Genomic DNA, 15420 nt, shown 5'->3' with positions numbered 1-15420 from the left:
TTGATGTTTTGAAGTCTTATTGCATGATCAACAGTCTCATTGGAAGCTCTATCTTCCTTTGGTCAAGCAATTTTGAGCTTCGGCTAAGCAAGGCTCAGGAATCTTACTCACGACAAGCTAACAAGCATCGTCAGGATGTTTCTATCAAGGAAGGGGATTGGGTTTATTTAAGGATCATGAAGCAACGTCTTAAGAAGTCGGAAGAAGTGTCCTAAATTGTCTTTCAGAATGTATGGTCCATTTCCTGTCATTAAAAAGATCAATGAGGTTTCTATGAAATTACAATTGTCTAATTCATGGTCAATGCACAACGTTTTTCATGTTTCTTGGTTGAAAGTACACCTCCGAAGGACATTTCCGAAGAAGAAGAGCCTGAGATCATCGATGAAGCTGAAGTCATGGAGCCGGAGCAAGTGTTGTTGCATCGGTTTTGCCATGGCTCAAAGAAGCAAGTCAGACAGTACTTTTTGAAGTTCAAGGATCGAGCAACCCACGAGGCAATGTGAGTTGATGAAGAATTTTTGAGAGATTATCCACAGTTGTTGGCAGACTACAAGGAAGCCATGCAGCTCGGTACCAGTAACTCGCTTTGAAAAGGAGAGGATATCACGTGCACATCTAAACCTATGTGCATGTGGACAAGCTATCTTAGGTCTAGGGTTCAGGTCAGATTAGGAAGTGTTCTGGCACCTTTCTGAGCCTGTGAGCAGGCCGTGCATGTCCAAGCACTTAGATTAGTTGCATATCCTCTGATTGCACGCCCAATACCACCCAGGGACCAGCATATGCATTGTCTGAGCAGAAGGTCCAATTCCCGGCCAGTTTCCGGACAGTACATCTTACAGAGAATTTGACATTTTTATTTAATTAATTTACCAATTCACAGGGTCGTGGGTTGTAGCTCACCCAGCTTCCAGCAGCTATATAAGCAGACAAGGGACGAGCAGTTTTAGAAGAAGAAGCAAAAGAAGTTTTAGCAACTTGCAGTGCACCTTCTCAGCAAGACCGGCAGAGAGCCCTAGCGCTTTCAGCCAACAAGATCAGCCTGGGGTTTTTTGTAGCAGATCAGCCCTAGCGTTTCTGTAGTAGATCAGGCCGAGCATTTTGAAGTTTCACGATGCCAGATCAGCCAAGAACATCAGCGTTTTCAGTTTTCAGCACTTAGCCTTTGCAGATCCAGCCCCTAGCCTCGCACATCTCACCTACCCACAGCAGATCCTCGCCACACCGTCGAGTCAGCCAGCGTTTACAGTTTCAGCCCACTGTTTTCAGATTTCAGCATCTGCGTTTTCAGTGCATCGTCGTCGAGTCGTCGTCATCGCCATCCTCGCCGACACAATGTCAAGAGTTCAGCAGATAGTCAGCAGTTTGCAGATTTCAGCATTTCAGCCCTAGTGTTTTCAGTTTTCAGCCCGTCCTCGTCGTCGTCATCGTTGTCGTCGACATCGTCGGCAAGTCCATTGCATCTAGACCATTGTACCAGATTTGTGCAATCTATAGCATAGACCTCTCTCGCCATAGAGAGGGGGGCCCTTGGAGGAGGGTTTGAGAACCACCGGGTGTCGTATTCTTCTCTCAGTCTCAGTACTTTCATTCACAACAGCATTCACTTTTTTGTGATCAGTGCACTCTCTCTCTTAAGGAACGGAAGGCTCTCCCTTCCGTAAGTAAAAGGAACCCTTGAGCACATTTCGGAGCACTCATCTGGAGCAATATCAACATTCACTTCCGCTGCACCTTACAAGCAAGGTTGAGGCTCAAAAGGCGCAGCAAGGTTTGAATCTTGATAATGGCGGAGGTGACGGGAGAAGCAAGGGCTCACAAGGACGGGCTGGTGCTGTAGGCGCTGATTGTAAGATGTGCGCTGGTGGCAGGAGAAGCAAAGGCAGGAGGGGGCAAGGGCAAGCCGGTGCTGTAGGTGCTGATCGTAAGCGCTCTCTCTCTCTCTCTCTCTCTCTCTCTCTCTCTCTCTCTCTCTCTCTCTCTCTCTCTCTCTCTCTCTCTCTCTCTCAGTATATATATATATATATATATATAGAATATAATGATTTCAAAGCAAGGTTATTTCTTGCCCTTGGCAAGAAAATCGCATTCACTCCATATAACCATAATTTGCTAAGCTTCAATATTGATTTTGAAAACATACACAAGCACTTGAGAAAGAAAGTGAATAAGGTCCTTACCTGTAATGGGGAAGAAAGCTCTCTACTGTGATGGAATCAAGGATAAAAAGACAACCGAAGGTTGATGCAATTGAGCCCCAGATGGCCAAATGCGTTATCCATGTCCAATGCTGAACATCCATCGCAAGATGTAGATTTACCAAGATAACAACGGCAACCGTCCATAAGCTTCCTATGCTCCATATATCAATCGTGCTAACTTGATAAGTGTACAGCGGTACATAGAAGAGAACTAAGCTTTGCCAAAGGGTGTCCAACATAGTTATCCAAAATAATAAACTGTTATAATTTTCATCTCTCTGTCCAGCTCCATAAAGAGGGGGATTCTCCAGTAGAGTTTTCTGGCTAATATCTTTATCAAAGATTCCTACAACAACAGTGGGCACGGATGTATATATCAGAGAGTAGAACATAAGGTTCCAATCAAAAATTGCAGATGAGGCTGAGAAGGCCGTCTGAAGAATAAACCTGTACAAATACAACCAGACCTGATTTAGTGATTCCGCTTAAATGGAAGAGGGCTCATAAACACCTTACAACATATTCAGATAGTCGCGCAATTGAACCTGTAGAAAATGCTTACCAGAAAAGCATCATCACAAAGACAGCATTACGGTAAAAGTTATAAAGCACCATGTATGATAGCCGCTGATAATTCCAATGGCCATGGACCAGTAACAACTTGCTCAAGAATCTGAATTGACCCATTGAGAAATCAGACGACATGACTGCTTGTCTACCTTCTTGACCACTGAGCCCAATGCCGACATGTGCCTTTTGCAGCATAGGGACATCATTTGCTCCTACGATCACTGTAACTATCACGGAATACTCACATGAGGTCAACATTCCATTAAATATTGATTAAACACTTACCATCACCTATGGCTAGTGTCATCTCCTGTGCCTTATCTTTGACCAAGGAAACAATATTAGACTTTTGTGAGGGAGCAACCCTGCAACAAATCACAGCCTGACACGCCGTAGCCAGCTCAAAAAGCTACAAAACCATAAAACTCTCTCTCTCTCTCTCTCTCTCTCTCTCTCTCTCTCTCTCTCTCTCTCTCTCTCTCTCTCTCCCCCCACACACAAGAAAATAGAGAACCTTCACTCACATTATCATTCTCTCTAGTTACTACACATCTCTCTTACGAAGTGTCACAAACGGGAGCACATATGAATAATCAATAAGCTGAAAATAAATAGAATATTGACCAAAAGAGACGAGGGAGAAGATCGACACAGTATTAGGGACCAGAAGATGGGCTCCCTTAAAGAGAATCTTTAATCAGGGAGAATATTTTTACAAGCACAAGAACCGGAGAAAACCCCTCCGTTCCATATCTTAGACTAATGGTCGTTTATTTACCGTTGGGAAATTCCGAGAGCCGAGCTCCCAATTCCAATTCCTTTGTCGTATGGACTCAGAGCGCAAAGCTCCGCAGATCATTCCGGATTCCGTTTCCGGAATCAACAACTCATAGAGCGTATTCACAAACTTCATATGTCGCTCCTAGTACAAAAAAGCGACCTCCGTACTCCAACTTCTTGCGATCACTTGCAATTCCGCAGCGGCAGAGTCTCCTTGTGATCGCGCTAGGAAAACTCGGAAGGAGGAGCGCTAGTGATGAGTTTATATGCTCCTCGCTACAGCAAGAATAGTTGGCTAACATCCTCCAACAATAGCAAAAAGGAGGCAACGCTGGAATAGATGGCAGGAGAAAGAGCGGCGCCTAGCAGCAGCATTAGAGAGAGGAGAGAGAAAGAAATCGCAGTTTTTAGCCATAAAGGGGGCACCTCCTTATTTTTTCTTTTATTTTTTAATAATTGGCTGACCACTTATTAAGTGGCCAGCCGGACACTTATTAAAAATGTGAGCCTGTTTAAAAACTCAAGGAAAAACTTGTGCGCTGTAAATTGATGCTACACAGCACTCCCCAAGCGTCGTCCCTGGATGCAACCTCATGCACAGATGCAATGCAGACATAGATTTCCTCGCAGGAAAGCATCTGCTTTCCCGAGAGCACTTGAAAACATCTTCATTTTTAAGCTTCTCAAAACCCATCTTTATACTTGTGCCTGCGTCTTTACGAGTTATCCTTTATCCAATTCGGATTTCCTACCATACCAATGGAATATTCCATATCCAATGTCACAACTTTGTGACGTGGCTGCCCAGTACACATGTCACACACACCCTCTTGCAAAGGCATGGCTGGTTTGCTGACGTGGCTGGCTGTACAACAGCCCCCGCAAAATGCGGTGCAGAACCCGGGAATTACGGAACTGTGGACACGTGGCAGCATGTACGGACCTCAGTGTTTTACGGAAGCTGAGGGTTGTTTTTGCCAACGCACTATTGGCTGAAAATCTAAAGCTGAAGCTTTTGGGACTTGTTTTATTTTACACTAAGCAAGAGAGAGAGAGAGAACTTTATTTTTTTTTAAGTGCTTTTGATTTTGAAGCTTTTGGGCTCTGCTTTTTAGCAACCCTTGTAAACTCTTTAAATAAGTAGATTGGGCTCTCACTTCTCAGAGCATCTGGACGCAGAGTCTAAGAGTGAGTCCCGACTACTCGCTTGTACTTTGAGTTGCAAATTAATACAAAAAGAAATACCGAAAGGGACGTCAATCTTTGGGCCAATATCTCTAGGCACGGAATTCCGTCGAACAGTGTTGAATCAATTGTGAACTGTGAACTGTTTCGAAGTGATTATCTGTGGTGTCTCGGTAGATTCTCGACTTGGAGTGTCCAAGTCTATTACATCCGATACCTATCCTGTGACGCATCGGGTTTACCTATTTCCCAATGTCTTCCATCAAACTTACTGAACAACTCCTTCACGATGCTTAATGTCACTCACATATGACACATCATAGTTGTTCATTCCTGATGGCTTTTATCAGTTCCAATAGATCTACACTTCCTAACATTGATATTTCAATTTTCATGTGTACATATTTAAATATCCTAATTTCGTTAAATACAAATTACTCAAAAAACAAGAAAATAGTCCATTTAGCAACATCCCTCTGCCTTCTAAACAATTGTCCTCAATTGTCATTCAAGACGCGCTCGCTGCTTTGCTCTCCTTGCCGACCCACTCCCCTCCCTCCTGCTTGCACCATCTAGCCCTACCCCCCGCGCTGCCCGCCTCCCACACAACCCTCCTCTCGCGCGCCCACTGCCTATCCCCCTTTCGCTTCAGCCCGCTGCCTGCCCAACCCTCAACCCTCCTCACACACATCACCCGCAGCCCCCCCCCCCCCCCCCCCCCCCCCCTTTCTTCACTGTGCCGACCTTATTTATCCTGGTTTGGATTCCCTTAAGAGTAAGGGTTTGCAACAGTAAAGGTCGCGCCATCACCCAACCCGCCAGCAATAGCAGACACAGATGGACGCTCGTGCTCCGCCATAGAGGGACTCAAATGAAGCCACCTCGCCCGACCCTGTCGAGCCCACCATCCGATTTGCCCTATTGCCGCCAGTCTCACAGCAGAGGTGGAGTGCCTTCAGGCCACCTCTGTCATCTGCAAGATCATTGGCAGCCGTCCCAGTCGAGGAGAGGTATGCGACCTTCTGCACGCCCGCCTTCTAGCAGAGGTGGGAAAGTTCATTGACATCCAGCTCCTCGGGCCGAGATACTATCAGATAGAGTTCGAGACTCCCGATATGCCGGCCAAGGTCATCTCGATGAATCCGTTGGCCATCCGAGCAATCGGAGCTCACTTCCAACAGTGGCGCCATGGGTTCGATCCTACATCGGATGTCCTTGTAGAGGAGGCAGACTTGCCTACTCCGGACTCCTTCCCCGACCTAAGGCGGGAATATTTAACGCTTCTTTCCAGGATTGGTTCAGAGATTGGGACAGTCTTAGAGATCCTGCGCACGACAGCTTCAGCTGCAGCCAAGGCTGCCGATGTGCCTTCAGTTCGCGTTATGATTCGTGAGACTCCCCCCCCCCCCGAAGGTGAGCTTGCTACCTAGGGTGAGTGGGGGATGGTCACGTCAGAGGGTGGAAGGGTGGAGTATTCGAGACTCCGGAACCAGTGCTTCATTTGCAAGCAGATGGGCCACTTAGTGAAGGCATGTCCTCGCAGGAGATCTCGACCCACAACGCATGCGCACCCTCCCAAGGCTGAGCATGCCCAGCAGACAAGTACCCACGACACACAAGCTAGTACCTCAATAGAGGCCAGCGATCAACCAGCTAATGGCTGGCAAGAGGTACCCGGCCTTTGTCAACAGGGACGGGCTAGCCACACTGCCCCCCCCCCCCGTGGCCGACCTCCTGCAACGCAACAGCGTTGGGTTCCAATAGGAAACCGTTTTGACCCCCTCCAACAGGAGCCCCCTGAGGAGGCCTCCTCCACCTCAGCTCCACCACCTCTACCTCCTCCCTCCCCTCCACCTCCAGACGACTCCGCAGGGAACACGTTCCATGACGCCTGGAATGCCAGAACGGCATTCCGACAAGGCGGGTTGGAAGGGAACGGCCCAGAACGGATGGGCGTTCTGGATGAGTTGTTGTCACCAGAACGGCAAGGGAACGGCGGGGGAACGGGCCGAAACGCCACCAACAGACAGAAACGGGCAAAAATGCACAGAATCCGAAACGGCCAATTTTTTTGAAGTTTAAAGTCGATCCATCATTCAAAATTGAATGTGGCACGAGCGTTGATCAAGCCAAGATAGTGTATTTCCGTGAGAAAGAAGTCGCTTTCTTTGCATTTACATGCAACTCATGCTTTCGCAGTTCCTGAAACAACCATATCCAAGTGCCTCTGATGTTCCTCCTCTGTCTTTGAAAAGACTATGTTATTAAAGAGTACTCTTATAAGAGCTCGGTGTGGGCTGAAAATTCAATCCGTCATTCAATTGAATGTGACACAAGCATGGGTCAACGAAGGGCATTAACAAAAATTCATAGAGTCCAAAGGTAGTGCGAAAAGCGGTCTTATGGACAGCATTCATATCTGATGATATCCGCTCTTTAAGTCTATACAGCTGAAGATGCTTGCACAGTTGACTTTCAATAAGTATGATAGTAAGATGGATGCATCCCTAATTTTTCTTGGTTGCATCAATTTAACGCTTACTTTGCAACTAGCAAAAAAACAGCAGCAGTAAAGTTTTGACAGTCATCATGTATGTATCAATCAATGCCACTAATTGGTATCAAGCCTAGCAAGACACATTTGGCCGAGCACCTTGTGCGTGCCGAGGATGACGTCCCATTGTCCTATAGTCAGGCCGACTTCCAAGCTAAACTCAAGGATCACTTTTTGCAACCACAATACCTTGATCGGTTGATAGAGGAATGGCGGGATCTCGAGCAAATAGGACTCCGATTATGTCATTTCCTAACCATGTCTTGCAGATTGGTGTTCAATTACGTAAGCCATACGAGAAGCGTAAGGAGGCTTTCCTCTTTGGTTTAGACGAGCACATTAAATACAATGTGAAGGTCTTCTGCCTACTGACTACAATGATGCCGTCAGAATCACTCTCAAGCAAGAAATTAAGCACAACCACCGTAAACCCAAAAGGACGAACAAAGCACCTTCAAGTACCCCGCAGAACCCTCAGAACCAACAGAATGTTAAGAACAATGGTAAAAACAACGGAAATTCTTCCTCTCAATCTTCCTTTACACCTAAAGCACATAACTCTTCACCTAACATTGATAATAAAGGAAAGGATAAAACTTAGGAAACCCCTAAGTTAACATCTGATGAAAAATCTCCTACAGGAATTGTAGGAGGTTGGTTAAGTCTCGAGGAAAGAACTGCTTATGGAAAAGAAGAAAGATGTTTTAAGTGTCACACTAAAGGTCACAGGAAAAGAGATTGTCCTAAGGAATCACCTAAGAAAGAACCCACATCTTCTGCTAGTGTCATGCTTGAGCCAAGTAGTGATTATCATGATGAGTCTCTCATTAAGTGTATGGTCATGTGAATCGTCATTGTCTTGCAAGGTGGAACTATACGTAAAAATACAGTACGTATTCGGTACGTAAGGTACGCAGTCCTGTATGGATTGAGGTTTAAGGTACGTAAAAATATGGACCATTGGTTAAAAAACTTTAAAAATAGAGAAAAATAGGAATTTCACAATAGAAACCTACAAAGATTTAAACTCTCACTCTAGTTGATTGGAGAGACCTACTTGCCACGAGCATCAATCAAGTTACTTGTCACTTGCCACCTGTGCACTGACAAATGCATAATACCTATTACCATGAATGCATACATCAAACACAGTATCTGTGATCAGTACGATGATATGATCTCAAATTTTGATCCCACAAAGTGACAATTGATCATTAATCATTGCCCAAACTACAAAAACTTAGAAGCAATGAATCCCACAGCTGATTCGCTTTGCGAGGCAGTATACAGCTCTCTCTACATTACCTACACTCTCTGCGGTGACTTGTTACAAAGCAAACTTCAAACTACGGTTAAAGGGCTAATAAAACCCTCATCCAACACAAGTGAGCACACAAAGACAATCCGGCCTGGATTTGTTGCTTTTTTTAAAAATCGTATGTACGGATCATATCCGTACAATACGGATCCGTATTGTACGGATAGAATCCGTACATACGTGGGGGGCAACCTTGTTGTCTTGTAATCTTGTTTGATCCTGGCAATGTGCATGATGTGATTAGTGATTCTCTTGTGATAAGGGCTCGCTTGGAAGCTATCCAATAACTCCCATTAAGGTGTTTGCATTCACTGCTTGCATGAACTCTTCAATCACACATGAATGTCCTAATGTGTCAATCTCTATTCAGCAAGCATCTTTTGTCGCAAGTTTGTTGCGTCCTTAGGCTGATGCGATATGATTTTAGGCATTGAATAGTTTCGTGAGCATAAGCCACAAATAGATTGGGATGACAACACGCTCACTATCTATCAGCGGGTGCCTCTCCTGTGGTCATTTGCAATGAGCGGGACATTCATTCTTTGCCTCCAATCTCTCATGTGCATTCTAAGCACAAGCTACGTCGAGGAGCTCAAGCAACGTTCATTTATGCCACTCCAGTGACTGAGGACTTCAAGACTACAGAATAGTATTCAGGTTTGTTTAAAAAGTATGAGCATTTATTCTTGCATGATGATCTCCCACCTTGTCTCCCTCCCAAGCGTTCGGAGAATCATCGCATCGAACTCATGAAAGAAGCACAGCCCATCAACAAGGCTCCCTACCGCTCGAACAAGTCTCGAGAAGAGTTAGAGCGGCAGCTAGCTGAGCTGGTGGCCAAGGGATTCATCCAACCTAGTGTAAGTCCTTTTGCTACTCCTATTTTGTTTGTCCGCAAGGAAGTCTCGTTTGTATGTAGATTACAAGGCACTCAACAAGATGACAATCAAGAACAAGTTTCCTATGCCTCGCATTGAGTATCCTCGATAAGCTCAATGGGGCTCCAACAAGGTCTTTTGATGCCGTTGCCTATTCCCGAAGGCCTGTTTCAAGATATTTCTATGGTGTTTGTGACTAATCTTTCACCTAGTTTGTATTCAAGGAATACACGATGGTTAACAATCGTTGATTGTTTCTGCAAGTTATGCATATTAATTCCTTGTAAGGCCACAGTTACAACACAAGATATAGCACGTTTGTTCATTAAGCATTGGTATCCCATTTGTGGTTTGCCAAAGTCGATGGTGTCAGATAGAGATGTCAAGTTTATATCGCATTTTTGGCAAGCAGTCTTTGAAAAATTTTGGCACTAAGCTGAATTTTTCATTTGCATTTCATTCTCCAATCCGGATGATCAAACTGAGATTTACAGCCTTCAATGTGTTAAAAGTCATATGTCATGATCAACAGTCTCACTGGGAGCACTATCTCTGATTCTCCATTAGTATGAGTAATTTTGAGTCCTATCGCACTGCCATTTGTAGAGCTTCATATGAGGCAGCATTTGGCCGTCCATTTCAATTTTTGTTGACTCAATCGTTCAATCAGTTGCTTGATGCCAATGCTAAGAGCCAGTCCTTGGCCAAGATTACTGAGATTGTGAAGCTTCGGCTAAGCAAGGCTCAGGAGCCAAGTACGAAAGAAAGTGCAAGGTATAGACCCATGGTAGTCACCCACAAGACAATATAACCATCAGCTCCATCGTGCATAGTATTGACTAAATACCACGACATCCCCATTAACGTCATCAATGCACAATACACCACACGCACACACACATGAGCAGACATCAAGACAAAGTTAGCGTACTGAGTTTTTGTCATGAGGCACACTTGGTCATAATGGCAGCCTAGGAAGTGTTCTAGCACCTTAGTGAGTCTGTATGTAGGACGTGCATGTCCACGCACTTTAGAGTAGCTGCATACCCTTTGATTGCACATGAGCACAACCAGTGTCTGTTGGGCGTAGGCACTAGAGAGTGTTTCCATACAGAATCATTAGTACCAAGCCTAGGTTAGTAACTACATATGAAGCACCACTCATTAATAAGTTTATAACTTATCAATAATTCACATGCTAGTAGCATTATTAAAAAAAGTGGTGAGGGCTCTTGCATCATCTGCTCGACCCAGCTTCTTTCATCTTTCATCTATATAGGACCTAGGTGGCCCTAGAAATCACCTCTTCAACACATATCTAGGACCTGCAATACATGTACCAACAGCACAAGCATTCCTTGGTGTTTCCTCAGCATCCACACAGTCCTAGTGTTTTTGCATTTACACTTAGCCTTCAGCGTTTTTGGGAGCAGACACCTCGGTGTAGCACATTAGCCCTAGTGCTACAATCTCCACAACACTATCAATGTTTTCAGATTTAGTCACACCGATCAGCCATTGTTGACACTTTTCAGCCCTTAGCCTCACAGATCCAAGCATCTATTGTCAAAATCCATCAACATCTAGATCCATTGTACCAACAGTTGTGCAATCTAAAGCAAATACCTCTCTAACGATAAAGAGAAGGCTCTCGGAGGGAGGCTTGGGACCCCATCCGGTGTTAGTCTTCTTCTCTCTCTCTCTCTCACTCACAGAACCTTCACTCAGTATCATTATCTATTGCATATCTCTCTCATAAATAAAAGAAACCTTTAGTAGGCATTGAGCACTTATCCTGAGCAATCTAAAGCAAATACCTCTCTAGCGATAAAGAGAAGGCTCTCGGATGGAGGCTTGGGACCCCATCCGTCGGTGTTAGTCTTCTTCTTCTCTCTCTCTCTCTCACTCACAGAACCTTCACTCAGTATCATTCTCTATTGCATATCTCTCTCATAAATAAAAGAAACCTTTAGTAGGCATTGAGCACTTATCCTGAGCATTCACCATAAATCACTTTCGCAGCATATTACACTGCACATATCAAGCGCTTGCACAAAGACAATAGTCACTTAATATTCACACTATTATACCCTTTGAGATCTATCATGATCATTGTAACTTATTTAGCAATCACATCCAAACCACCCTGATCTTTTCACGCATGTCTTGATCGACTGAATCTCATTACGATCACATCCGTATCACCCGTTAGGTGACTAGATAAAATGTTGCAGTCATTTCATCTTTTCAACACGTACTCAAACAACACACATGAGAGAGCACATGTAACTAATTCATTTTAGGAATTCCCATTTCGAACATACATCGGTTTAAAAAGACATTCAACAGAATACTGATTTCTTTGAAATCTCAAAGAGAAATCAATGACTTTATTTCCATCGAGGTAACCTCTAACAAAGGAGTGGAGTGGCTCCCCTCTTGTGCAATCTGTCTGCACCACACCAGATCCAACTTGTTGATTCATCGGTAACTTTAGGAATAGTTGGAGCTAAACCAAAACCCTCTTAGGTAAGCTCTAATATCTAAGGAGAATCTACTAAGTCGTCCTCCATCCACTTGGCATAAGAGACAGATAATTTCTAAACCTGACCAAATATCTACGAATCAACTTACCTTTCACTTTCCTTTCCTTATGTGCTAATACCAGTTTTGAAATGCAAATCTCTTCCACTTCCGGTTGCTCGTCTGGCTCCTCGTCCACTAGTACTCCACCTTTGAAAGGTCTCAAAAGACTCACATGGAAAGCATTGTGAATCTTCCAAGTATCTAGTAGCTTCATTCGAATGGATACATCATTTATCTTTTCCTATACGAGGAAGGACCCAAGGTATCGCATACTAAGCTTCCTCTCCTTACCCTTCCGCTTTCATAGGCGTGCTTTCTCAAACTGCAATAGCACCCAATCATTTTCCTTCAACTGCAAGTCACATCGATGCGTGTCTGTTGCCTTCTTATGCCGTGCTTGAGACTTCTACAAAGCCTCCCTTACCTTAGCAAAAGCAATGTCTAGATCCTGTGTATATTGATCTACTTCAAAAATCTTGTCCTTGCTATGCAGAATCAGTGGTTCCTTTCTAACACCCTCGACAATCTCAAATGGCGCTTTCCCTGTAGATATGTAAATTGTGTTATTGTAAGCGAATTCCACCAGAGGCAAGTACCTCTCCCTCTGAGTTTTATGATGAAAGATATAAGATTTCAACAAGTCCAAAACCACTAAGTTAGCTATCTCTGATTGCCCATCTGTCTTTCTGCGGATGAAACGAGGACGAAACGTCATGGCGAGTACCTATATACTCCCATATTGCTTTTCAAAACAAACTCATCCACATCCTTTTTGAGCTAAGGCCAGTAGAAATACTTTTCCACCCCATTAAAGATACTCTCGATGCCTCTATGCCCAGCAAAAGGTGGATTATGGCACACCTTTAACTGCAATACTTAGAGATACACAGTATAGTCTTTCTCATGAGATAACCTTCCACTTGTCACTATCACCCCACTCTGTATCTTATCAAAAATGTCTACAAAATCGAGGTTTGTAGCATATTGCTCAAGCATATCTTCAAAGTTTTCATAATGCATCGACGACATGGCTGATATCCGTTGATTTCGTGACAACGTGTCTGCCACAAAATTCTTCTTTCCCGTCACGCGAACAATCTGAAAAAGGAACTACAACAAAATGTTCATCCATCTCATTTGCTTATTTGAAATCTACTTCTAGGACAAGAAGTATTTCAAACTCTGATGATCTGAAAACATTGTGAAATCTGCTCCAAGCAAGAAATGTCTCCACTGAGTCAGAGTGTGTACCACCGCTAGCAGCTCCTCCTCGTAGATCTGTGCAACCCTCTTTGGTCAAGAGAACATTCTACTCTCATACGCTATGGCATGTTACTCTTGCATTAAGACCACTACCAGCAACTTTCAAATGAATCGCCTATGGTAAGAGCATAAACCCAAAAAGCTTCAAGCTTCGTGTACATTCTTTAATTCTGGCAACGGTTTCTATCTCCATCTGTACACCAGCGATGTGTCCAAAACAGTGTATCTCTAGCGATGTGTCCAAAACAGTGTATCTCTGACATGAAAAACTCGCTCTTTTTCCCGTTGACTTTCAATTTGTGCCGCCGAAGTGAAGTATACCCAATTGAATCGGCTAAAGCCATCCACTAGTAGCAAAAAGTGAAGAGTTTTTTTAAGGGAAGAAGTTTGCATCGATCAACATAAGTAGGTCCGAACCTACTCCAAAAATGCAAAAGCTCATCTGATAGAGTGCTTTGGAATAGCCACTCTGTTGCTTCCCACACATGCAAAAACTGCAATGTCCTTGCTTAATCCCAACCACAAGAAGCGCCCTCAAGGCAAAAGCAAAGGGGAGGCCAAACTATAGACATAGGCAGAGGGGGGGGCCGGGGGGGGGGGGGTAGTAGAGAAATGAAATGTTATATTAACGTCTTCAAAAGGCCACAATGACCTATGAGACCCGAAAGTTACAAAGTGGTGGATCTGATACAAAGTCAGAGTAGCAAAATAACCTAACAACAGTACAAAACAAAGATATATACTATGGGGTCCTAAGTTGGTTGATGTGAGTCAGGCAAAAAACTAAGCAGAATAATGGGCGGCTTGTTGGGATAGCTGAATCACAAGAGATCTAGCATTGGTCGTTGGCGAATCTCATCAATTTCCTCCATGGAGAGTAGTCTGACCAGGCGTCGTGTATGCTTGGCCAGCGTGCTCCGAATTTTCTGTCGTAGCCTTCGTCGATGCTGTGTAGTTCTTCGCAGTTGCGGGCGCCTGGATTTCCCCGGTTCAATTGCTCGGTCAATCAGTGTGCCTCTGGTGTGAGACGGGGGGAGCTCTGTTGTGGGAGTGGCTCTTGCGGCTGTCCCGTGTCTGCTCTGAAGAAGTCTGTGATCCGTCTTTGAGACTGGCTAGCCTCGCCATTCATCAGGCTATCTCTGTGTCTGCGCAGCTCGAGCAAGAACAAACCCAGGCATCTCTGATCTTCGTATCCCATGACTCTTGAGAGTGGTCCAAAACCCTCTCTGAACAAGCAATGGAAGCGGCCTCGTATCTCGTAGTAGACGGGGCAACGGCATGTATAGTGTAGCTCTGTCTCAGGTTCCATGTTACACAAGGGGCATGTCCTGTCCTCTACCGGTACTCCGCTGTATCTCCCAGTCTCAATCCGCAACTGGTGAGAAGATGTGCGTAACTGGCCAATAGCACATCGTATCCCATGAGACAAGTGGGTATCCATGTATCTGGGTCTCACCACAAAACCATCTTCCGTAAGTTGGAGGAGGTGGTCTCTGTAGAAAGCCATCTTCGTGCCCAATTCTTGTGCTGGTTGTATCCATGTCCTCTTGGTGTCTAGCTGGGTCAGGTCTTGGCGGATGAGCTTGGTGATCTCTGACTGTGTAAGAGTGAGAGATGGTGCATCCAATGAGTACTGGAATGGTGGCAGCCTGTCTATGTTGAACCCATGTGCCTGAAACCATGATGTCATCTCCCCATACCAGCATGTTGTATCTCCTTGTATGGCTAGCTGTCGAGAGGATTCAAGTGCTATGCGAGCATATCTGTCTCTAGGAAGTGCCCATGTGCGGTTTATGAAGGAGACTGATCTGGTGAGCGCCTCCACCACAAGTGGGGGGGCCGCTAGCTCTGCTCAGATAATGGCCCGTGGTACTAATGCCTTGGCTCTAATGAGCCGCGAGATCATAGAGACGAGAGGTTTCTCCATGTTCCCCCATCCGTCCGAGCGACCCGGCCTCCCGTGGTGATCCAGTGAAGGTCCCCATATCTCAGTTCCATAGAGCAATGCTAAAGCCACCAAGGTGTCAAAGAGCCAGAGCTTCGTCCGGGGCTCCTAAAATTGAACCTGCGAACACATCCTCT

General features: G+C 44.8%; 1 protein-coding gene across 1 annotated transcript in view; it reads right to left on the bottom strand.

The window, feature by feature from the left end:
* The window catches only part of LOC147454121 (phospholipid-transporting ATPase 1-like), a 44533-nt gene that overhangs the window by 12492 nt on the left and 16621 nt on the right, over positions 1-15420 (bottom strand). Inside the window, exons 4-6 of the mRNA XM_086516127.1 lie at positions 3060-3183; positions 2767-2986; positions 2184-2651 (exon numbers count right to left, since the gene is read on the bottom strand). Coding sequence (XP_086372253.1) covers positions 2184-2651; positions 2767-2986; positions 3060-3183 — 812 coding nt within the window. The remainder of the gene's footprint in view (positions 1-2183; positions 2652-2766; positions 2987-3059; positions 3184-15420) is intronic.

The sequence above is a fragment of the Adiantum capillus-veneris genome, chromosome 7 (assembly GCF_014529385.1).
Source record: "Adiantum capillus-veneris isolate H3 chromosome 7, ASM1452938v2, whole genome shotgun sequence".
In the NCBI taxonomy this organism is placed as follows: domain Eukaryota; kingdom Viridiplantae; phylum Streptophyta; class Polypodiopsida; order Polypodiales; family Pteridaceae; genus Adiantum; species Adiantum capillus-veneris.
The sequence above is the reverse complement of the archived record's forward strand: the minus strand, read 5'-3'. Positions and strand labels throughout refer to the sequence as shown.